Consider the following 20,540-nt stretch of genomic DNA (forward strand, 5'->3'; position numbering starts at 1 on the left):
TAAAAATCTTCGTTTTTTTTAATATTTATGTTCTGATTATGTCCTGCAATTTTTTCTCTTCTGTAAGCATTTACTAAGGAATATTAAAAATTTTTTAAGGAACAACCACGTGTAGAATTTATTATGAAATAAGTTACAAAATAAGATAAATTTTAATAGTATTTTTAATTATATTTTCCTTCTCTTTAAGGATTACTGTTTAATAAATATCAGTTTCTTTTGGAAAACATCGATATTCTCTATTGAGAATGCGTCGCACGAATTTATCGGATGCTGATTGGCTGCCGTATAGAGAATTTCTAGAGTCCCTAACATTTTCTCTAAATACTACCTTTAAATCGAGCGGACATCGATGTTTTACAAATATCGATGATTTTTTCTTGTTCCTATATACGTATCTCGATCTCTCTCTCTCTCTCTCTCTTTCTTTTTGTTTAACTAATATTCTATATAGTCTATATAAGCTATGGTAAAAAACAAAAACAGGAAAATTATATAGATACTGTAAAAATCGTAATAGCCTTACGTATTATCTAAATTATCTTCTAAGGTAATATATAGCCAATAAAATAAGCTTGGTGTTCCCCCATTGCGTTCCCTGCTGGAGAGCAACCATTGACACCCGCAGACAAACCAACTGACTGCACTTGTGTAGAAAGTTCATACGGAGAGAACATGTGACAACGATGGCGGCAGCACTGAAGACGTCAAAACCGACAAGTTCAAAAAAGTCGCCCGTCTCGCCGGTTACTAAGAATTGCTGAGAACTCCGATTTACGATATTCCCATCACACGGGCTGAAACATCCGGTGAAATTAGTCCACGGTTTTACAGTCGTAGGGACTGTAGAACGTAAGAATTTCGAAGTAAACCTAAACTTCAACGGAGGCGGCTTCGCGGAAACGGAGTGGTGTCCGTTTCCCTGCGACTTGTTTTACGATGGACCAGTTGAGGTGGCGAACACCGAGCAAGATGAAGAGTTACGACGGCTCCTCGATAATCAGTCCGAGGTTGTACCTGACTCCGGTCAAGCAAAACGAGATCCGCCCTAGGCGTACGGCGTATCAGAACAACGCCGGATGCTTAACCGTTCTGCCGAGTTACCTCACCCCGCCATCCGGTTTGACGAAGATCATCAGGAGAAATCCGTTCGAGGCCGACTTGACCAATAGATTACACCTGCCCATGATCAGTCCAACCATATTTGCCAAGGTCCTGTGAGAGAGAAAATACTTCCTGCTTTGATGATTACAAATCTGTTCTTTATAGCTGATCTATGTTGTACTTTTGGCACTTAGAATGTAACTAGTATATAACCAAGCAGTGAAAAGAAAACAATCCGAGTTCCAGTACAGTACTAGTTCAGCTATAAGGAATTGACCTTCTGCTTCACTGATAGTGAATAATAAGTTTATAACTAACATATGGTAAACAAAATGACTCGATGTTGTCAAACATAGGTCTCCAACTCTTTGGTTCAGCAGCGATCACCGGAAGGATTTCGATGGAGCATAGATGAATTGGCTCGGATACAGCCAGCAAAGATAGAAGAGTCTCCTGTACAGCTGGTTTGCTCCCCGGATCCTGAGGTGGAATTGCGTGCCCAGGCAGCTATAGATCGGTTTTTCAAGGAGAATCAGATCATTCCCAGTCCTTGGCAAATTAAAGAGAAGATGAGTAAACCATATATTGACGTCGATACTCCTTGCAGGACTGCGGATGATATGAATTCTACTAAGGAGTTCTTAAAGTCGAGAAAGGAAGGTACAAACCCATGGCAGAGGCAGAATAAGTAATATTTCAAGATTCGTCAAGATCCATTCGTTAATTTTGTTTATTGTTATTTTCAGCATGGACTCAGACAGTACTGTCCTTACCCGTGAATCTACCACAAGATGTTGAAGATGCTTTGAAATCCTTCTATACATTCACGCAGGTTGGTCTGAAATAGCCATCGAAGTGAATGTAGAGAGAATCTAATGATAATCTCAAGACTTGATATGACACATTTACCAATAGTGTACCTTTTCATCTCTCAATAGCATTATGTCGTAGATTTTCCCAGAGTCTCGTCTCTAAATAGTAGAATTAATCGAATATTTGCGTGTTTTCGAAAGGAACAAAATGCAGACAACGAGGACATAAATTTAAGTAACAATTCGCTGAGAAGGAAGCTCTTTTTTAATCACGAGTATACCGACGACGACGAAAGCGTTGCCTCTCTTTCATCGGTTGAAATGAACGGATCCATGGTCTTGTCCGGCAGCCCTCCCCAAAGTGGAATGTTTATTCATGGATCATTGAAAGTATGTGGGAAAAACTGACGGAATATGATACGTACATCGAACATAATATGCTTATGCGTGAACTATAATACTGTGTTTCAGGGGTCGTTAAAAAATCGGCGATACAGCAACAGATCTGTGAGCTTATCGCCACCTTACATGTCACCGATACGTAATGAGAACGGTATGTTGTGTAAGAAAATCAGACGCCGTTCACGTTCGATCACACGACTAGACTTCGTAACGGATATGAGTATAGATAGTGAAAATACAGAGGAGAGCCAAAACTTGCACGATAATGATTTGTCAGGTATGCGTGTGTCTCCACATCTGCGTGACGGGCATGCACTCTTTTCAATCTCAGATAATTATTATATACTTATCGTGTCTGTATTTTTTTTTATTTATACTAAAAATATCCTAAAGATCTATATCGAAAACATTGCAGGTATATTCCGAGATACCAATGTGGAAGGTGCAGAGGATAATCGGAAAATTGCAATTGTAAATAACAGTCAAGCCGATTTATACAATTTCGCTGATACGGAGACCCCGAAATATGAAAATCCATTTGGCAATATCGTACAGATCAAGTCCGACGTGTCAGGCGACAAAGGTCGTAATGACGCTACTGGCTCGACGACTGCGATTGAAATGGAGAAACATTCCATGTACAAGAGTCACAAGCAGAGCAACACGATGTTCAGCACATTCGACCCATTGTGTATCTCGAGTTCAGTGCAAGACACCGGCTATCAAACTTACAATACGAGTAGCACAGTGCACACAATAGACAGCTACAGTATCTCGACGCAAAATCACACAGATCAGGCGGCAGAACAAACATCCAAGGATGATGCTCACCTGTCTTGGAAGGAGGATATGCGAAACGTATTTAGTTCTACGCCCTCTAAATACAGGAAAGAAAAGGAAAGCTGATGACAGTCGAGATTTACAGGCTAAATGTGATAAAACAATTGAACTGCAAGACTTGAGATTATCAATCGTCATAGTGAATTTTAGTAAGAAATAGTAAAAGTCAAAACTTTTACATCCATCTTTTGTATAAGTAATAATAGATATTAAGCAGTATTGCAGAAAGTCTGAATTTAATGTACATAACGTTGTCTCTGCTGTCTTCCTGTCAATTTGGTGCCTTTTAAAATGAATCTAATTCGAATTGGATCTATAAATAATCGAACATCAATAAAGCACATGTGCCTTGTCCTAAATCTTGTAATAGTTGACACATCTATTGTATAGATGATATTTTGTCGAGATATCCTTTTTTTTTATACGTGAAGTTTCATCAAGAATACTTGTTTTGCTCCGACTGGTAAATTTTGTAAAACATTTTTCAACAATATTTATATATCTCTGAAATTTAATGTAAAATTCTAATATAGTCTTTTCTCATGAGAAATATTTTTTTTCATATACAATCTGGTCGAATGGAATCTTCTCGTAAGAGATGTCTTATTTATTCTCTTACTATTTAAGCCTGCAATAATATTTATAGCAGAAATATTTTATAAAAATGCTTTGTCTTTATATCTTTTATACACTTGTATAACTTTTGTCGATGTATTAAATATACCACCGAACTTGGGAAATTGAATTATATTAATTACTTTACTTGATATATAACTGATATTCACTAAATACTACATTAGTGAGAAGGACAGGCTGAATAAAATGACCAACTCGCTTTATAATTGATATTTTCTTCATTTGTTTCATTAGATAAAATTTCTTTGTGGTTACAGCCTAAAATATTAAATATACTCAAGATATATAAGCAAGATCAAAAACTTAACAAACATTTTACAGCATGATTTGTTTAAAATGAGTAATAATAATAATGATATATATATATATATATATATGTATATGTATAACTGTAATATTACATATTACGCCAACAAAATTTTTATAACATACAATCTGTAGATATGTATATGTGTGTATATACTGGGATGTTTCTGAATTCCTTCAGGACAAGAAGCTTCCGGGGAGTCAACTCTTCATCTCATACGGTGATGAAGAAAAACGCCAGAATACTGTCCAAGTGAAGTTTACAAACATTCTCGCGTACACATACATACATATATGTACACATATGTATATTTATATATGTATATATAAATTAGCATATCTGATCTTCCAAACTCAAAGAATTCTGCATTTGGCACGATGTCATGTAATGGAAGCAAATCAAACACATCATGTCTTTTGATTGTCCCTAGCTGGTTACGACACATCGTAATCTGCTTTGCTCCATACTTTGCTTTTTGGTGTCTCTGTCATACACGTGACTTCGCCTGTCAGCCGGTTATAATAGTAGTACGCTTCCGCATAAGAATGAGACCGTGAAATAAAACTCGAAACTCAATCCGCCTTGGTGAATTTACAGCATTCGATACGATGAGTCGGCGCTACGTTACAAATATGCGACTTTAATACTTTTTTATTACATTTTTTTTCTTCTTTCTCTTTTCTCTACACAACGCAATTGTAGAATAAAAACAGTCTATCGCTCCGCTGACTCCTGACCTCGTGACCTAATGCATTGCACATAAACTCCGCTTCGCATCCTAGGAAAACCGGCTGACTAGAGTATTGCGCCCAATGTCAGGATTTACTGGTGTATTGCTTTACAATATTACGTCACTAATCGATTAATCTACCGTCTTCTTTTAATAACCTATCGATTAGCTACACGTACTTTACGATAATAAATGGCATCCCACCCCCTAAGTAATTTAGAATTAACTACATGGAAGAACAGATCTTCAGTCGTAGCAAACGAGAGCTAGACTAAGAGAATGTGTGTAACAAATCGTGAAGCTATAACATTTAATTTCCACACATTATCAATTTGAAGATGCCAGTTTGTTGCTTTAATCGATACGAGGATAGAGTATTCGAGGTGTGAGCAAGAATGCCAATTAATTAATCATATTTATAGTTTATGCAGAGACAACTCTCTCTCTCTCTCTCTCTCTCTCTCTCTCTCTCTTTCTTCCGTTCTATAAATACAACATAATACATAGAATTTTAAAACTTTCATCACGCGGAAGTATAACAACGATATAATATCGTACTAAGTTTTGCAATAGTATCACAGATAATAACGACGAAATAAAGAGAAAAAAAAATAAATAAACGAAAAGGAAAGATTAGATTGCTTGCAGCTACACGAATTTCGCGTATTAAAGTACGTAATGTACGTAGTGTTGAGCAAAGCACGCTTATGCAAACAGCGGAGGACGCACGATAAGTAGAATTACAAACTTTCAATTGAAACAGGCGGGAAAGTTTCGGAGAACTCGTTTTCTCTTTTTTCTTTTCTTCCTCTTTAACGATATTACATTATCAAATCAATATTACATTGAGCATGGCATTCTTTCTTGCACCTACACGTTGAATTGTGTTTTTTTTGTTTTCTTCTGTAGCGTAGCTGACTAGCTACAATCACATAAAGTAATTGCTGTAGCGCATCCTGTCCAAAGTCCATTGTACGTTTCGAATTTCAAGTTTCAGGCTCTTGGCCGGTCACGACCGACATCCATCCGACATCTCGACAATTACATACGGAAGCAATGTAACGAAAAGGTATGTGTATGTGTGTGTGTGTGACAGGTTGACTATTTTACAGGAGCATCATTGATTTATAGTACTACTTGACCCCCACATTATACGATCGCACGAATTACAAGAATAGCGTTCTGTGCTGCGATCTATCTCCTATCTCCTTCGAGAGATATCTGTGAACAAGTCGACTACCCCCCTCCCCCCCCCGCAGCGAGTTTTGTACCATCTTATACCGTCTCATGCTCGTTTCTGCGCAATCATCGCACTTGAAATCTAATCGACGATTAACTCACAACGGAATCGACCAGTCACATTTCGGACCAGTTAGGGACTGATCGAACGCGACCGGTCGATTCCCGTCGAGTTGATCGTCGATCAGACTTAAACCATGATAGTAGATACGGACATCAAGCATGCACCACCACAGCGAAATCATCATCATCGAAGGTACACAACGCGTGCGACGATGAGGTAATGTAATTACAATTTCTAAACTATATCACACCACGCGTGATTATGATTTATCTCATCGAGTGGGGGCCATTCTCTATTCCGTACCCCTCCCCCCCCCTTCCCGTGAACACCCGGCGGCAGTCAACCAGTGTTAATGACTCCGTTGTTGAAAACGAGGCAAACGAGGTGAGAACTTACAAGAGCTTCGGCATATCATGTATAACTTCACGCACCACGAATTGATGATATGTAGTAGAAATCGATCAGGTTGCGCTACAACAGCGTGTGTTCGTATGTCATTCGAATTACTATATATATATATATATATATACATATGTATATATATATTTATACTTTGTATATAGTGATTTAAGCTAATAAACTGCATACCAGCGAATCATTAGGAAGAGCTTTTATCACGCGGGCAGCGCGCCCTGTAAAAATATATGTTCTCTCTATATAGAACTACGTATCTTTTCTTTTTTTTAATGTATGCAAGACCAGTTTGCCCTAATTTTTTTTCTTTTTTTTCACAAGCGTCAGCCAGCTGTGGCGCGCGCATCTTACAATTACATGGTATTATCAAACTTTACCTTAGCATTACGGTTTTCTTTTATAAAAATAGGATGTCTCCTTGTGTAGCGCTATCCGTTTCTCTCTCTCTCTCTCTCTCTCTCTCTCTCTTTCTCTCTCTCTCTCTCTCTCTCTCTCTCTCTCTCTCTCTCTCTCTCTCCTTCGTAGCCCACCCGATCGATATTATCGGCGTTAATTGTAATACATTCAGTCTCCAACTGAATTCCAAAACTGGTCTGTGGATACATTAGGTCTACATATGTACAACACTGTTGAAAATCATCATTGAAAGCCACAAAGAGTAGAAAAGGGCACGACGAAATGATAAGACTTCGTTTCAGAACCATCCTTTGTGTATGTATGTGTGTGTGAGCGTATATCTCGATATTTGTTTTCTTTTTTTTTATCCTTTTGATAATACGTTTGTGGCACGTATGTTGTACAAGACAACGATGCACATGGCTTGTATGTGTGTGCGTGTACGTGCGTGCAAGGTGTGCTACAACTTCGCATTCAAAAGCGACGTAGGAAGTTTTCGAAAGGCCGAATAGTATAAAAATATTTACCACTTTTTATTCCAAGAAATAGAAGACTTTTGAATGGGGAAAATCGGAAGTTTAGTCTCTATTGTGAATACAATAAAATCATCGTATGTACAATTACGCACGATTCACAGCAGTTGATCGATCAGGCACGGCTCGCAATTCGATTGAATTTGAAACGCAAACAAATGGGGAAACCGCAACCGTTAAAAGTATGCTAACTTGTGTGCGTGTGTGGGAACTTCCATCATTCGGTTCCTGAAATTAAAACTCCACCGCTGTTTCCAAGCACAATTTGCGGACACCTTGTACACATATGTATACACATGACTGAGTATGTTAATCTTAATGCGTGTAATGTGTACATCTGCATATATATGCACGTACATACATTTTATGTACATATATATACACATACATAGAAATATGTATGCGTTGTAATCGTTTCAAATATATTATCGATTTCTCTATCGCGCGAATACACGATCTGTTGCAAGAGTAACAAGATAGGAGAGATAATTCTTCTCCCTTTCTTTCTTATCTTTTCCCTTCTTCTTTTTTTTTTTCGTCTCATCGAAACGTAACTTCCTTCGTCTTGTTACTCTTGCGAGAGACCTCGTGGATGTGTTAATTATGCCTCTATACATATCTACAAAAGAAAAACTGATATAGAACTCTATTATTAATTAAACTCTCTATGAATTAATATGTATAATCGTCACAACAGTTCTAAAAAGATTATCATTATCATTACTTAGTTCGGTACGTAATTTCTTTCATCGATATCCCACGAACTATGTGTTATCATCGTTTCAACAGCATGTTTAAAAAGTATTTCTTTAACACTACGTCTCTATTTATTGCTTGTTGTTTAGCGCTACCGAATGTATTTTGGCATACAGCATGTTGTAAACCCTGAGCAACCCACACCGATCGTTTCGAAATGCATCCGACTCTCGTTCTCTCTTCGGCACATACTAAGAAATTATGGAAGAATTTACCGTGCACATATATTGTGTCTATCACGCGTATGCGTATGTGTATGTGTGTGTGTATGTGTGTGATCGAACAAAATCAAAAAGACCGCCAGAAGTGGTTTTGTCACGTTTTCAAATGTTACACGGAGATTTTGTAACTGACGATACTATACAAAACGCAAGTCGTTTTAAAAATTCGTCACTGGACGAATAGAATTTTCGAGTTTTCTTTGTTTTTTTTCCCCCCCACTAATCGCGCGCAAAAATGTAAAGTTCTCGCTCTCTCTCTTTCTCTCAATGCTATACACTTTCTGAAATGTAACAAAATTTGTTAATGTTAACCCCTAATTTGCTTTAGGTACCGACTCCCCTCCCCCCATTCCCGCCACCTCTTACGTCTTTTTTCAGGAGTACTTGAATAATCACTCGGAGTAGAACGTCTTTTTGGTTTCGAAATCCCCTCCACTCTAGACGGCGCTGGGCTGATGTCTTGCGACGGCACGTGATGCGTTCTACAGTGACTTAGCGTTGTACTGACACCGGCCAGATTCAAAAGCGCGTCCGCACCCTCCGCGATCTTCCTTTGTTCGTCGAAGTCCGGATTCGTCTCGTCCTCGTTCGGATTTTTGCTGCTCGACAAGAAATCGAAAACGGTAAAGAGCCGCTCGTCCCTCGGCGTGACTCGCGCGTCTCTCACGAGACCGAAGCGCGTACCACCCTTACCTTTCCAGTTTTAACGAGGTGATACAGCTGTAAGTGTGATCTTCGCTGGAACTCCTAGTGATTACAGGCACTAACTTCTCGGATTCCGACAATTTCCGCTTACGGTCTGTAATAATAATTGCGACGGAGCGCGTGAATCACATGGTGAGAATCTGCTTAGCGGAATATCAACCATCGAATCGACGTCGATTCGACGCTTGTCTTTAACCGAGCGATTATTCTTTCATCTAATATACACGGAACGTCTCTCTCTTCGGCGTTCTTTCGTTATTTCACGCGCGTCTCAAGAATGTATTATCGGTATAGCCGACGTTACCTTTATTGTGATTCAAAATGATAGGTCCGTGTTTGAAAGAAAGCATAGCAGCCGCCGCAGCATCGACGTCGCTATCAATCTCGGTTTCTGTGCTATCGCTGATATTGCTAGAGGCCAGTCTTTTGGATAGGTACGGAAAGAGAACGGGATCTGGGAGACGCGTGTTCGCGCATTTCCTAGGCGTCTTCTCCGACGAAGATAGATTCTGAGTGGTGGGTGGCGGGAAGGGGGCGCGGGACAACGCTTGCACCAGATTCGGGCGGTACTGCGCGTCTACCATCCACAACGATCCTTTGCCCAAATTCTACAAACACAAAAGGCACATTGTGTGTCATTCGATATTACACGCCGCCGGCACTTTTGTAAATCTGTTTCTAGTCATTCGGTATGAAAGATATCTGTGTGTGTGTGTGTGTGTGTGTAACACGCGCTTACCGGAGCTTTCTCCACCTTGCGAAAGCACTTGTTCAGGCTCAGATTGTGCCTGACGGAATTTTTCCAGCCGGTGGGGGCATTCCGAAAATACGGGAAGTGGTCCAAGATCCAGGCGTAAACCTCCTTCACCGGTAGCGCTTTTACGGGACTGTTTTCGATGGCCATAAATATCAGGCAGGAGAATGAATACGGTGGTTTACTATTTCTGTGTAAATGAGGATCATACGGTATATGGGTAGGATGCTTGTTGCGATTAGACATTGGCAAATTATTGTTGCTCAAAGAAATCTTCGTTTGATTACTTGGTGATGTATTGCAGTGACTTTTCACAGACTGATCCTGAAATATATGCATCGACTTTTGACAATTTTTCGCGGGATGCTGATAGTTTTGTCCATTTCCGTTCAGCGTTACGACACTCGTTTTTCCGTTACTCTCTGCCGGTGGTATCAGAGAAAAAGAAAAACAGCATGGTTAATAACAGAAATCGCACGACAACATCCGCAGTGGGAGAGCATAGTAGCGAGAGAGAAAGCGGGCGCTATGTACCTGGACAGAAACTATCGTCCAAGCTCGATATGGAATTCGTGTTCTCGGAAAAGTCGGCCATATCGTCGCAGACATTGTTGTTCAGCATGTTCTCATGCTTCATGTCCTTGGACGGGTTAGAGATCTCTAAACCCTTAAGTAAGTTCTGCTGATGCAGCCAGCTGAGCGAGGTCAGCTCGTCGTCCGACTGATTGTTCTTCTCGATGGACTTCTCACACCTGGGAATTTCGCTCGGGCATTCGTTGTTGGTCGCTTTCGTTTCGGCCAGCACACTGGCGTTCTCCTTTTCTTTGTCGTTCATCGTATAGGCTGCCTTCCCGAAACTAAAATCCTGAGTAGAATTCAATTCTATGTCAGCTTCAATACCTGATGCATCTGGCCTATCCGGTGGCATGTTGGGTAGAGTCTTTTGGTCACTGCAAAACGAAGCCGACATTTTATTTCCACCATCAGGTTCGTAATTCGTAATTTTTTAATCTGTTCTTTGGCAAAAGAATATGTATATATATATTTTTTTTTGCTTGAAATGGGAGCGTCCCGATTGACCACGTTGCAATTGACCGCCACAGCCGGCCGTGACTTGATATTTTTCTGGCGCCAGCCAATCAGCGCAGCCCGTGTGGTCCGTAGAAACGTGGTCAATCTCACCTCTTGACACAATTCATTAACAACGTTAAAGAATCCCCCATTTTTCGGGAAAAGCATTAGTCTAATCGAGGAACGACTTTAAGCACTTTTTCGGTATCGCTCGCAAATGAGTCCGGCCTAACTTCCTAAATCTTCTCGGTCCGGTTGCCGGGGGCGTCCGTTCTAGATTTCAAGGCGGATTTAAAGGACGCGAGAAACGCAAGTAATCCCGTCGGCGTGCCGTTGCTAGGCAACCGCTTGTACACGAACGCATTGAAGCAACCAGCGGGTAATCGTGCCCCCGGTCTTACGTCGTAGGGCAAGTTGCTTGCCGCGACTCGTGCTTCTCCAAGCAATCTCCAGAAGAGAGATGAGGGAGCGCTAGACCGGCACGGGAATCCTGCCTGTTATCCTTCGTGCGATCTCGTCGCACACACCACGAGGGATCTCGCGAGACGAGTCTCACTCTCTCTCTTTTTACGCTGTGCATCGGGTGTCGCGCCACGCACTCGTCCTCCGCTCGGACTATTTCCGTCAACATTGCTCTCGCGAATCGTTCGATCTTTTGTTTTCGGACAGGTATGCCGCCCATGATAAGAATATCCGCGATGGCCTCGATGCGATTCACGCCGCGAGTGAGGCGGCGCTTAATATCGCGTTACGGCAGAAAAATACCACGGAAACGGCGAGGAACAGACGCGCGGCCGCTTTTCTATTTTTGGTGTGCGCACGACAATCGCACGAGAGAAAGAGAGGGGGGAGGGGGGAGAGCGAAACAGCGAGAGAAGAGGAAGGCGCGTGCGACGAGCGAGCGAAATTGAACTGGCCGCCCATGCGCGCGCGCGCGCGCGCGCTCGCATGTGCGTGTGGTAGCCTCGAGGCCAGGCGCGTCGCGAAAGCGGGTCCGCGACGTCGCACGGGATTGTTTATCCGCTAATAAGCGACAAAATGGCCGCGCTATCGCGGAACGCGCTGGGACTTCGGATGGTCGCGGGCCCGCCGCCGGGGGACGGGAGCCGTCACTCGCGGCGACGCGCTCGACGTCGCGCTACCCTCGCTGCGACGACCGGACGACGACGACGACGACACGCGTCCCGCGCACGGTCCCCGAGCGATCCAGACGTCTACCGCGAGGAGTCTCGCGCCAAGGAGCCATGGCGTCTCTGCGTCGCGCACTTGCAACGTGCTCCGCGTCCCGAGTAGATCTCGAACGCGGGATCTCCGGGACTCCCGCGTCACCACCACGTTCGTCGGCACGACGACGACGACGAACGTTAGCCTCGGAGCTGATGTTACCGTCTCGCCGAAATCTCGCTGCGCTATTTGCATCTCTCCTCTCTCGCTTTTCCTTCCTCTCGCTCGCTCGTTCGCTCGCTGGCTCGCTCGCTCTCTTTCTCTCCCTCTCTCTCTTTCTACGTCGACGCGTCTCGTTGTCGCCGAAGGAACGAATTTCACCCTGTACACGTTTCCGCACTGAGAACCTGCTGGAATCTCGGTCGGGCGGGTACCGATCCACGAGACGCGATCGATGAACACGTGAGAAACACGGGACGGGTAGCGCGCGCGTTAATAAGGTCGACTTTCCCGTGTCTGCGGCGCGGAAAAGTGAACTCACCGGGAGCCCGGCGGCCCCGCGCGGCGATCTCGCATCTGGTGGACGCGACGGCGCGGGACCGCTCCGCGGGCCGCTACGACAGGACGCGTGTCGGCCTGCATTACTTGTTGAATTCAAATATGGAGCTGATAACGATTACGAAATCCGAGAGCAAGCACGAAAATGGCCACGGCATCACTCGGCACACGGTATCACAACATGGTGTACGCGCACTCCGTGGATGCACTCGTGGAAATTACATAAGAAAACGACGTGGCCCGTGACCGTGCGGATGCGGCGACGACGACGACGACGGGACGAAATGCGCGTGGAGGGACGCGCGACGGGAATTTCGACGGCGCGACTACCGCGCGAGGTCGTCGCGTGCGATTTTTCCTCCCTGGTTCTTTAAATCGCGCGTCGCCACGCCGAAAAATATGTATATCGAGAAAGAGAGGGGGGAGAGAGAGAGAGAGACAGGGAAGGAGAGAGAGAGAGAGACAAAAAGACAGACGAAGGGGAAAAGAGAGTGAGAGAGAAAGAGAGCGTCTGTATACTGTCGAGACGAGAAGGACGAGACTTCTCCGATTTCGCGTCGCGATGGCGAACGAATCTCGCCGTGTTCGTCGCGGGGCGACACGTCGCGCGCGTCAGCTCAAATTAAACAACGCAACAACATCTTGCAACACCTTCTCCTCCTCGCGTTTCTCGCCGCCACTCGCGTGTCTCGCATCCGCGGTTTTCTCGCTCGCGGACTCCTAGGTGCGCGCCCGCCGACGGGACCGACGCGATCCTCGCGCGATCAGCACACTCGCGGTGCCCACGGGGAACTCACGTATCTCGCCGGACAGACGGTGGTCTCCGTTACTTTTCTAAAGACGGGCATCGCAGGCACACTCTACACAACATCCAGCTGATTGAGACGCCATGTTTTGACGTCATCACGTGCTCGTCGAGATGCACACACTTTCGCACGCGTGTGAGAGAGCGCGGCCCGCGTGCGCGCGATTAATCGCAGACACGCTCGATGGCGAGCTCGATTCGACCGCGAATACGAACGGGCGCGCGCGCGAGTTCACATGGGATGACGGAGGCGCTTCGAAGAAATTCAAAATCGCAGCCGGTGCGACGAGAGTTTGGACGTGTTCCCTGATCTGTGTGCTACATGATCTACATCTTCACGTATGTGCGTGTTCCTTGAATTAATGTAAGCCCGTTCGTCTCGTGCTCATAAGTAGAAACGTGAGAACGCACATAAGAAGGCTACTCGGAAATCATTCGATCCCGGTTGGTAAGAGGAAACAAGAATGCTTGTTACGTGTAAAAGTTATCCGCATATCCGCGTTATTTTCCTATATAGTTGCCATCCAACTTCAGACACTCGTCATCCGGCCATTTCGCAGCCAAATAGTATCGCCTTATCTAATGGCAATGGTTTAAATGTCTTTTTTTAGATTATTTAATATAAACCCAAATAAAATAATCAAACACGTTTAGGTAAAATAATTATTAACCAAAATTATTGCGAATATCGCAAAGCGGTATGGAAGTTTTTTATTCGCCTTGATCCCGTCTACAGGCGCGTTGGCGTTACTGTTCTGGGACACCCCGTATAAAACTTGTTCCATACCTATCTACCGAAAGTAAGTTGAAAAGCTGTTACTTGAGCACACGCGAATATTATACTCATTACCAAATCTATTCACGAGGATATTTAATATTGAGAAGAAAAAATAATAAACTCGTCCTATTGTGCGTCGTCGCGACGACCACTTTTCTCATGATTTCGTCACGTTGATTTGACGGCTGTTTATTAGCTAGGTAGGTCAAAATGAAAAGAAAATTTTCGGGGTATCTTACGGGGTGTGCTCAAATATCGGTGACAAATATCAATTTGTGGCTTTTGCTCCAAAGTATTCCGCGAGAATTTCGGGCATACGTTTCCTCACTCCTAACGCCACCGGTCGAGATGAATAGCGGCGAGGAAACGGGAGTTGAACGCAGTTTTCTTAAGCGATATTGTGAATGTGTATGTGTGTGTGTGTGTGTGTCGTGCGTGTATGTGTGTGAAAGATTAATACTACGAGCATCGCTATATCATGAAATGAAGCACAACGCGTTTCGATCTCGGCTCTGAGAATTCGAACTTTATTTTTAGTGGTTCATCATTATATTCGTTACAGGACACCGACAAAAGGATAACAATTTATGCGTCCTCCTCCGAGAGGATTTCGCGCGATCGCGATCGTGCGAGAACGCGGGTCTTCAAATGCTTCTCACCGGAATTTTACAGTCGTCACAGCCACGGGCAAACTATGTCTCCACGGACTACCTTCGTTCTAGAAACTATCTTCTATAGTCGTCACTGTTATCAGTGCATCCTATTTACAAACATTAATGTACACTGGTGACGCGTGTCGCCACACTATGTACACAACATCGCTCGTAGTCAACATAGATCTGTGCGGTAACACACACACACACACACACGGCTTTCCGTGGAATATTTCTTTTTTTTTCTTTGATCAATAATTGTATGTGTATAATAGTCTTGCTTCGCATTTCTCATATAAAATCATTATCGAGGATATATAACGTACACACTCGACACGCTCTCTCTCTCTCTCTTTCTCTTTCTCTCTTGCTCTTCAGGTAGTTCCCACGTAAGACGTAACAACTACTGTTATGGCACAATCATATACACTCCTTTATAATTGTACACGTTGAAAACTGTGATTCATGTCATACAGAATCTTATGTAGACGCGAAAATCTCGCGTATTCGCTCGTCAAGTTTGTTCCTCAAACGCAAACTGAAATCAGGTATCAGCCTTGGGCTGTAAAAATGCTTACTAGCACTAATATTTCCAACAACTGGTCGATTGATAAAGTTTTATTCAATATTAAAAATAAATGTATAATATACAAAACTATCTTTCGGATTTTTTCCTACGTTACGATGTCGAAATAATAATAAATATATAATTATTCACTCCCCCCCCCCCCNTTTAACGCTCGAAATTTAACGCGAAAGTAAATAAGATGTTTTCGGCGATATGAACGAACCGCAGTTGCAACTGTAGCCGCGCAACGCTCGCCACGAGTGAGCCTCGATTTTACGATCGAAAATGTTCTGTCTTTTGCTGCCCACATCAAATAACATCGCTTCGGCTGTAATATAAGCGCAAACGCTTCGCACCGTAATCACTCTGCATCGAAAGGACCTCTCCCCTCAAAAAAAGTGTCACGGCTTTAAAAAAAAAAAAGATCAGGAAGTTGCGAGAAACCTTATCGTATCTCGTATGAAAAATATTCTCGAAAAGCTCAACGGCTCTCTGCAAGATAGTCTCGTAAGTCTAAGAATACTTTTAACTCGTTTACTCGGGGGCGAGATCGGAATAAAGTGAATATCGAATATTCAAAATATTTGCTGTACATCTTGCAAAAGCGATTCGCGTCGAGATAATTGATATTCACTTCATTCTGCATGAATCTGAAGAGGACGACCCGGCGGCATCGGCGCGCTTTTGTGTGTTTACTTTGCGAAGTACGCATACTCGGCATCGGTAGTAAAAAGGTTTCCGCCGCGTCTCCGTAAAGATCCGTAAGGACCCGTCCGGGAGAACCGGGCTACTTTTTTCCGCTGAAGATTGGTTGATTTTAAACGCAGGCGTCGCACACCCGCACCGGGCTGTCCCATCCTCTGTGAGGCACCGGCTTGCGATGCGGCGAGCAGTCTTGGCACACCCCGCGGCCGCAGTCTCTGCAGTGATGTAGGGGAAGCTTCTCGGAGAATTTCTTGGCGCAGAGGCAGCAGTGAACGATCTCCGAGTCCGGTATCCAGTACGACGGTCGAATGGAATCCTTGATGAGCGCTGCGCGGAATGGGAAAAAAAGGAGGATCAGATTGACTTTCCGTCGGCTGAAATCGACGGATTTGCGTCGACCGAACAGTCGATTTGAACGAACATTCAGTTCAATTCAACCGACAGAAGACTAACTTCGACAAATTTAGCTGAACGATCTTTAACTGAATTCGTGGAAATCAGTCGGCGTCGGGCGATTGTTAATCGAGCCGACTCACACTAATGCAACACGATAATTAAAAGAGTAATTAGTAATTTACTCGCGACCCTGACCCCGTCATATGATCGATACGACAGACGTCGCGTGTGTGTCGCTTCAAGGTCAAATCTGTTTCTGCCGACTCGGCAAATTCAGCCGTGAAGGGCTCGTGAAAGAAATTCCTCGCACAAAGCGCGACATATTCTCTTCACGCTTACCTTTCGGATAGTTGAAGACACTGCCGACGACGTTGATGGTCGACGCGATGTGTTCGGTCATTTTCCGTATACTAACGTCCTCGGTGGCCTCGGCAAAGTCGTCGCTGCAGTGGCTCGTTTCCTTGTCGTAACACTTGTCGCAGACCCGCACCGGCGTGTGCCAGTTTCTGCCGGGCACGCTTTTCGTCCTCGACGAGCACTGCGCGCAAAAGCCTTCCCCGCAGTCCCGGCAATGGTGCTTCGCGTCCGCCGGCCCGAACGAGGCCTTGCAGTTGTGGCAGTGTTTGATTTCATGGTTCGGCCGCCAATAAGCGGGCGCCACCTGGTCCGCGACCCAAGCGGTCAGCGCTTTCGTCGGCTGCAGGGAAACGTTCGCGACAGCCTCGGTGATGTAAGAAACGCCATCGATTACCCGTTGCGCGGTATTGTTCGATGCTACAGCGTGACTCGACTGGAAGAACGAAATCGGCGAATTATCGCTCCAGGAGCTCGAGAAGGGATTAATCGGGACGAGATTAGTGCCGTCGGAGTCCGGGTGTGTCGATTATTTCCGGGCGATGCTCGGAGGAGCCGGTTCGTCGAGATCGACAGCACCGGACGAGATACGTCGCGAGATGCTTACCGTATTCCAAACGTGCGTGATCTTCTTGCGTATCGCCACTTCCTCCGGATTCCGGTTCCCGTACCAATACTGCCTGCTTTTGTACACCTCCCCGCAATTCGGACACTCTATGGTGTAGCCCGTCCAGGCGCTCACGGCTAAACCGTACCAGCTTTCTTCGTCTTGCTCCGTCTTACTCACCTCCACTTCGTTCCCGTTCTTGTAACACTTTCTACATATGTACACCATGTTCTCGAACTGCCGCTGGTACCTGCACCTGTCGAACGTCGACAACACGGTTAACGTGACGATCGGCGCAGAGCACGGCGCATGCACTGTTTTCGAACGCGCGGGAAAAACGGAACGAGTCGACGAAACTAACCGGGCGTTAATATTATGCGGCTTCCCCTCGCGAATGTGTCCCACGCTGTTCTCACACCTGTTACCGCAGCTCAGACACTTGATGGGACAGGTGAAGTATTGATTCGGGAACAGAATATTCGTGGAACTCTCCGTCTCGCCGGAGAACTTTCTGTTCAGCATCTTCAGTGCGTTGTACACGAGATGCGGCTTCCTGGCTAAGCGCACCACCGTGTTGCTCACTTCGGCTTTAATCGCGGACCGCAGTTGCTTGTAGTCCGTCACGTTGTTCATCGTCTGCAGACCGACGTACTTGAGCGAGCTGAAAGCCGCGATCTCGAGCTTCATCTGCTTGAATCTAGCTTTCAGGATGTCCTCCGCGGTTTCCGGCTCGTCTGGTGAAACGATCAAGGTCAACGGGCATTCGTGTCGCGGACACAGCTTACTCGCGGTCAAATTTTTACTTTGAAACGAAAGAGAAAGAAAAGCGTACTGTTGGTCAACGGCCTGGTGTGTCTAGTTTCATGCAGTACGATGATGCTAGGCCCAAGCTTGCTCGAAACGATCGAGCTGATGGAATTCATCGCGCTGTCTTCCTGTCCCACCGCCTGCAGGGCAGCCTTGAAGTGATGACAGTAAGCGTGCGACGCGGTGCCCAGAAATGTGAACAAATCCCTGTTCAATCTCTCCGACTGAATCCGGTAGATAACAATGTCGGATACGGCCAGCACCTTGAGCAACAATCTCATACGCTCGTTCTCGCAATTTGTGACACCTGGATGAACGACAAGACTCGTTAGAGTTCGGAAAACGATCTCTCACAAAGCGAACGGAATAAACACGCTATACCTTGCAAACCTTCCGTATCTAAGCAGATGACGTTCAGTTCCGGATCAAACGCCGCCCAGACACCCAAGGTGCAGCAATCCTGTTCGTTCGACGTCTTGAATATCTCTTTACCCCTGAAGAAAGTCTGATTCATCGTGTGGCTCTTCCCGTCGCCCGTGTTACCGAATATCGAGACGACCTTCACCTTGGCGTCCTGATCGACGCAGTGTAATTTCTGTAGAAACTCCTTAGCATTGGAAACCATCAGTTTCTCTTGCGCGTCCAGCAGTAAGAAACTCTTCTTAACATTTTTATTATTATTATTCTTGTTATTATTAAGACCCTCGGTGCAAGTATTATTCATTTCGGTGTACTTTTTGTAGTCGGGCGGGTACAGGTTCTCACTGTTTGCCTCCATGTTAAGGATCATGCTGCTTAAACTTTCCATGATAGCGGGCTCGGTCGGTTTCAGCTTACAGGACTCCCAGGATGTACCGCTCATGGTATGCATGTGTGTCTGTGTCGGTGTATGTAACGAACTGGCTAACCCCTCCCTGAAAATAAATTCTAACTTGAACACGTATAATTGCGCGTCATCGTATTTTTGGATTCAACGGCATCGCGACGGTAAATATAACTGATTTAGCGTCCACGTTAGCGCATGATTCACCGAGACGCACGGATGTGCTCAACTGCGTAAATGCGTGACATAAACAAATTGCAGTCTCACCTGTCGGACGAAACCGTGACAATACGGCCGTGCTGCCGAGGAATAATGTATGCTTGCACAACTGTGATCCCTGTCCGAGCCGTCAAAAGGACACCCCGTGAGTACTTCTCTTCGCTGGAAATTTGAACGGTGACTTGTGAAAACGTCTGTCGCGCGCGCGCGCGCGCCCGATCACATCGCCATTACAAGATCAACGCGTACGCGACTGAACCGCCGGTAATGCTGGCGATTTGGGTTTCTCCAACATTGGTGGCATGCGACGAGGATGCGACAATAACATGTTTACGCCCACGGTGAGTTTCGAAACGCGACGGCCGCGCTGCGAGTCGCGTACACACATCGTCACCACCGCCGCAGTAAAGGCGCGATAAGGATTTTCTCGGGAAGAAAGAAGAAAGAAAAAGAAACGTATCTCTATCTGCGCGAGGGCACGCGACGCATACCGTAATCGTGCACACTGGGTGTCGTGAAACTATCGAACGCTTGTTATCTTTAATAGTTTCGTCGGTGAAATGACCTTTGAGAGAACTTCGCCGACAGAACGAGAGAGAAAGAAATGACCGTTTCAGAGCGTCACGTCAGAAAAATTCACGTGGTTAACTGTAAAATTTGCGGTTGCGCGATTTTGTAACACTTTCAAAATCTAAGAAATCGAACTTTCCCGTCTCGATTCGATCTAGGTTTAATCTAATCCGGGCACCTCGCCGAGTTGAGATCATTATACGTTTCGTTGACACTACACAAAGGCACTTACTTCGTGCAACTCTTTGTTTTCGTTGCGAGACCGCCAAAATAGCCTTTCAGCCATAGGGTTTGATGCGCTAACGACAACACGGAGATTGCGAGCCCGCGCACGCTGGAGTCTTATGGTCAATTCATATTAATTACGAGCCGATCGCAAGCAGGCACAACTTTTGTCATGGCGGCTAATCAGAAACGTCAATAGCACAATTGGTTGTCACGATAAAGGAATGTGATTGATCAACTTCTTACGGCTTCAAACTCATCACACCTATTGGAGATCCGGACTTACACGGACTGGAATTTATTATGTTAGTATACGCTTGAAAG

General features: G+C 44.8%; 3 protein-coding genes across 8 annotated transcripts; 1 reads left to right on the top strand and 2 right to left on the bottom strand.

Moving 5' to 3' along the window:
• Positions 1-696: 696 nt before the first annotated feature.
• Positions 697-3,885, top strand: LOC106748638 (protein aurora borealis). The gene is made up of 6 exons (XM_014627350.1): positions 697-1,212; positions 1,461-1,764; positions 1,851-1,936; positions 2,118-2,306; positions 2,388-2,595; positions 2,734-3,885. The coding sequence occupies exons 1-6, from the start codon at positions 940-942 to the stop codon at positions 3,222-3,224; spliced, it is 1,551 nt and encodes a 516-aa protein (XP_014482836.1). The 5' UTR covers positions 697-939; the 3' UTR covers positions 3,225-3,885.
• A 1,803-nt stretch (positions 3,886-5,688) lies between these two features.
• Positions 5,689-13,647, bottom strand: LOC106748654 (forkhead box protein N3-like). 6 transcript variants are annotated; one of them, XM_014627382.1, is made up of 7 exons: positions 12,371-12,493; positions 11,386-11,636; positions 10,448-10,863; positions 9,899-10,335; positions 9,464-9,767; positions 9,148-9,253; positions 5,689-9,053 (listed from the first exon to the last, which is right to left on the bottom strand). In XM_014627382.1, the coding sequence occupies exons 1-7, from the start codon at positions 12,401-12,403 to the stop codon at positions 8,762-8,764; spliced, it is 1,839 nt and encodes a 612-aa protein (XP_014482868.1). In that variant the 5' UTR covers positions 12,404-12,493; the 3' UTR covers positions 5,689-8,761. The 6 variants fall into 6 exon arrangements, with proteins under 6 accessions (XP_014482868.1, XP_014482871.1, XP_014482870.1 ...); XM_014627385.1 differs by lacking the exons at positions 11,386-11,636; positions 12,371-12,493 and adding an exon at positions 13,504-13,647; XM_014627384.1 differs by lacking the exons at positions 11,386-11,636; positions 12,371-12,493 and adding an exon at positions 13,358-13,488.
• A 2,033-nt stretch (positions 13,648-15,680) lies between these two features.
• LOC106748656 (zinc finger FYVE domain-containing protein 1-like) lies at positions 15,681-20,500 on the bottom strand. The gene is made up of 8 exons (XM_014627393.1): positions 20,224-20,500; positions 19,470-19,583; positions 18,761-19,293; positions 18,405-18,686; positions 17,934-18,306; positions 17,573-17,828; positions 16,951-17,401; positions 15,681-16,542 (listed from the first exon to the last, which is right to left on the bottom strand). The coding sequence occupies exons 3-8, from the start codon at positions 19,248-19,250 to the stop codon at positions 16,328-16,330; spliced, it is 2,067 nt and encodes a 688-aa protein (XP_014482879.1). The 5' UTR covers positions 19,251-19,293; positions 19,470-19,583; positions 20,224-20,500; the 3' UTR covers positions 15,681-16,327.
• Positions 20,501-20,540: the final 40 nt, after the last annotated feature.

This window comes from Dinoponera quadriceps, unplaced genomic scaffold (assembly GCF_001313825.1).
Source record: "Dinoponera quadriceps isolate SergipeBrazil2010 unplaced genomic scaffold, ASM131382v1 scaffold2094, whole genome shotgun sequence".
In the NCBI taxonomy this organism is placed as follows: domain Eukaryota; kingdom Metazoa; phylum Arthropoda; class Insecta; order Hymenoptera; family Formicidae; genus Dinoponera; species Dinoponera quadriceps.

What these genes read in the sequence shown, in the direction of transcription:
- LOC106748638 (XM_014627350.1), top strand. Translation starts at nt 940, where the DNA reads ATGGACCAGTTGAGGTGGCGAACACCGAGCAAGATGAAGAGTTACGAC. An exon ending in GTCCAACCATATTTGCCAAG is followed by an intron (nt 1,213 to 1,460) that starts GTCCTGTGAGAG and finishes TGTCAAACATAG; the next exon opens with GTCTCCAACTCTTTGGTTCA. An exon ending in CTTAAAGTCGAGAAAGGAAG is followed by an intron (nt 1,765 to 1,850) that starts GTACAAACCCAT and finishes TGTTATTTTCAG; the next exon opens with CATGGACTCAGACAGTACTG.
- LOC106748654 (XM_014627382.1), bottom strand. Translation starts at nt 12,403, where the DNA reads ATGCAAATAGCGCAGCGAGATTTCGGCGAGACG. An exon ending in AGCGAGATTTCGGCGAGACG is followed by an intron (nt 11,637 to 12,370) that starts GTAACATCAGCT and finishes CGAAAACAAAAG; the next exon opens with ATCGAACGATTCGCGAGAGC. An exon ending in GCAAGGTGGAGAAAGCTCCG is followed by an intron (nt 9,768 to 9,898) that starts GTAAGCGCGTGT and finishes TTGTGTTTGTAG; the next exon opens with AATTTGGGCAAAGGATCGTT.
- LOC106748656 (XM_014627393.1), bottom strand. Translation starts at nt 19,250, where the DNA reads ATGCATACCATGAGCGGTACATCCTGGGAGTCCTGTAAGCTGAAACCG. An exon ending in CACCAGGCCGTTGACCAACA is followed by an intron (nt 18,307 to 18,404) that starts GTACGCTTTTCT and finishes TCGTTTCACCAG; the next exon opens with ACGAGCCGGAAACCGCGGAG. An exon ending in TGTCTTCAACTATCCGAAAG is followed by an intron (nt 16,543 to 16,950) that starts GTAAGCGTGAAG and finishes CATTCCGCGCAG; the next exon opens with CGCTCATCAAGGATTCCATT.